The following is a 2,257-nucleotide window of genomic DNA, read 5'->3' on the forward strand; positions in this document are numbered from 1 at the left end:
GTTTATTATTATTTGTTTATTAGGAACCTCATTTTGTAGCTTTGGCATACTGTCACTATGTTGTGACAGTATGGTATGAGAGGTAATCTGTGAAAAATCTATTTCCTCGGCCTTTTCCCAGTGCTAGAAACAACCAATCAGAGGCAGGAGAGTTTTAGTGCTGTCAATCACCATCTCATGTGGTGCTGCTCATCCTTCCTGCCCCTCGATTTATGCCGTGCTGCAGCTAGCATAGCACAGAGCTGTGCAGATTCAAACTGTGAATGCTCAGTTTAGTTAGCATAGCTACCAATGACGGCAGATAAATGGTTTCTTGTAATGATAAGTTGTTTCTCCACCATTAGCACATTTAGCAGTGAGTGAATGAGGCTAATTGACAGCGCTAAGACCCTCCTCCTGGTTCTGATTGGTTGTTTTGGTCAGAACGGTGCATTACTTTAACCAGTAATAGTAATTCAGGAAGGAGATGGAGGAGATTGATTGTTTTCACAGATTATCTGTCTCATAAACTGGCACGACATGGTGACAACTTTAACAAATATGGAGAAAACATATTTTTTATTAAAGTTATACTGCAGCTTGAATAACATGCAACTACATAGGATTTTTAGAGGTCTGGATTGTTTTGTGTGTATTTTGCATGTTGTCTATGACTGTTGCTCATGGGGAGACATTTCAGTATCTAAAACTGATAGAAAGAATTTAAGCAACCACCTTACATACTGGATGTGGACTGTTGGATGTAAAATTCAATAGCAGTGAATATTGTGCTAGTATCAGTATTGGACCAAAGAAAGCAAGGCAAGCCTTTAAAATTGTGATGCTTTTTATGGGTCAATTAGACTCAAAAAATTGTAACAGCAGCTCCTTGGGTGGGTGGTGGGGGGGGGCAATTTAATTTTTTGTCAGGGGGCCCAAGATTCCTGGCGGCGCTCCTGTACATACGTAGCTTTAAATCGTCACTGACCACCAGAGGGCAGTGATGAGTGTCTGCAAGTCAGCGCTGTGTGTGTGTGTTGTCAGGTTCGGGGACGGCTACACCATCATCCTGCGGGTGGCGGGGCCCGACCCGGACCTGCGTCCCGTCATGAAGTTCATAGAGAGCGAGCTGGTCGGCAGCACGCTGAAGGAGAAGCACCGCAACATGCTGCAGTACCAGCTGCCCTCCTCCCTCTCCTCGCTCGCCCACATCTTCTCCACCTTCGCCAACAACAAGGACGCGCTGCGCATCGAGGACTACTCTGTCACCCAGACCACCTTAGACCAGGTGAGGGTCCGCACACCTGGACAGGTAAACCTGGTCTGGAAGGTGACGGGGCTGATGGGAAATGTGTTTTTTGTGCTCTCAGGTGTTTGTGAACTTTGCGAAGGATCAGAGTGACGACTACCTGTCCAAAGACGCGTCGGTGAGGCGGAAGGAAGTGATCATCGACGTCCCGGCACCGAGCTCCGCCTGCGGCGGTGCGGAAAGCGAGAGCGTCATGTGACGCCGGGAGGCGGGACTTCACCTGGACTCGACCTGCAGCGAAGGACACGCCCCCTCCTCACCTTCATCGGGCGGCGGAGCTTCCTGCCGCCCGATGCCGGTCAATGCAGTGATTCGCTGAACACTTGAACCCGATGAAGAATCCCAATCATTTCAAACTGATCACTTTTTATCCACTTTGATTCTTAGTGTCCAATTTTATTTATATTTGTAGCTGGAACAGGATCATTTAGTCTGATGTTTTATTTTGGCGGGGTCTCTGCTGTTTCCTGCCTTAGCAGCCAATCAGAAGCCTGATTTATGTTTTTTTAAGTGTTTTTATAAAGATGATGGGCTGGAAGCAGCCAAATACCTCATCAGGCCTGGAAGCTGCAGGACTGATCTGTGATCTGATTGGTCGCCTGACCGCAGCACTTTGTGTTCCAGACTTCAGTCTGTTTGCACTGGTTCTGATCCGATTGTAATCCAATCAGCATGTTGTGCTGTTGATGAAAGAAGAGCTGTTACAGCCCAACTAGCAGAATAAACCTCATGAAACCTCCACGCCGCCTCCGTCTGCTGCTCAACAAACACACACACACTTCACGGTTCTGATCCAAACTGAGAAACTTTGGATCAGAACCAAATTTAAGAACTCCCTGGATTTGGAAAACTTTGAGCCTGACCCGTCCCCTTCCTTCCAGGTTCTGTTTATTCCAGATTGGACAGAAATGTCCAAGCTTACGCTAACGGTTAGCTGATGAAGACGGTTAGCTTATGCTAACGGTTAGC

At 47.1% G+C, this 2,257-nt stretch overlaps 1 protein-coding gene across 1 annotated transcript in view; it reads left to right on the top strand.

Moving 5' to 3' along the window:
* The window catches only part of LOC106939775 (ATP-binding cassette sub-family A member 1-like), a 43,216-nt gene extending 41,189 nt beyond the window's left edge, over positions 1–2,027 (top strand). Inside the window, exons 39-40 of the mRNA XM_015022316.1 lie at positions 1,024–1,267; positions 1,350–2,027. Of these exons, the coding sequence (XP_014877802.1) occupies positions 1,024–1,267; positions 1,350–1,487 (382 nt within the window). The 3' untranslated portion in view covers positions 1,488–2,027. The remainder of the gene's footprint in view (positions 1–1,023; positions 1,268–1,349) is intronic.
* Positions 2,028–2,257: the final 230 nt, after the last annotated feature.

This window comes from Poecilia latipinna, unplaced genomic scaffold (assembly GCF_001443285.1).
Source record: "Poecilia latipinna isolate Pla-1442-1.1 unplaced genomic scaffold, P_latipinna-1.0 Scaffold2980, whole genome shotgun sequence".
In the NCBI taxonomy this organism is placed as follows: domain Eukaryota; kingdom Metazoa; phylum Chordata; class Actinopteri; order Cyprinodontiformes; family Poeciliidae; genus Poecilia; species Poecilia latipinna.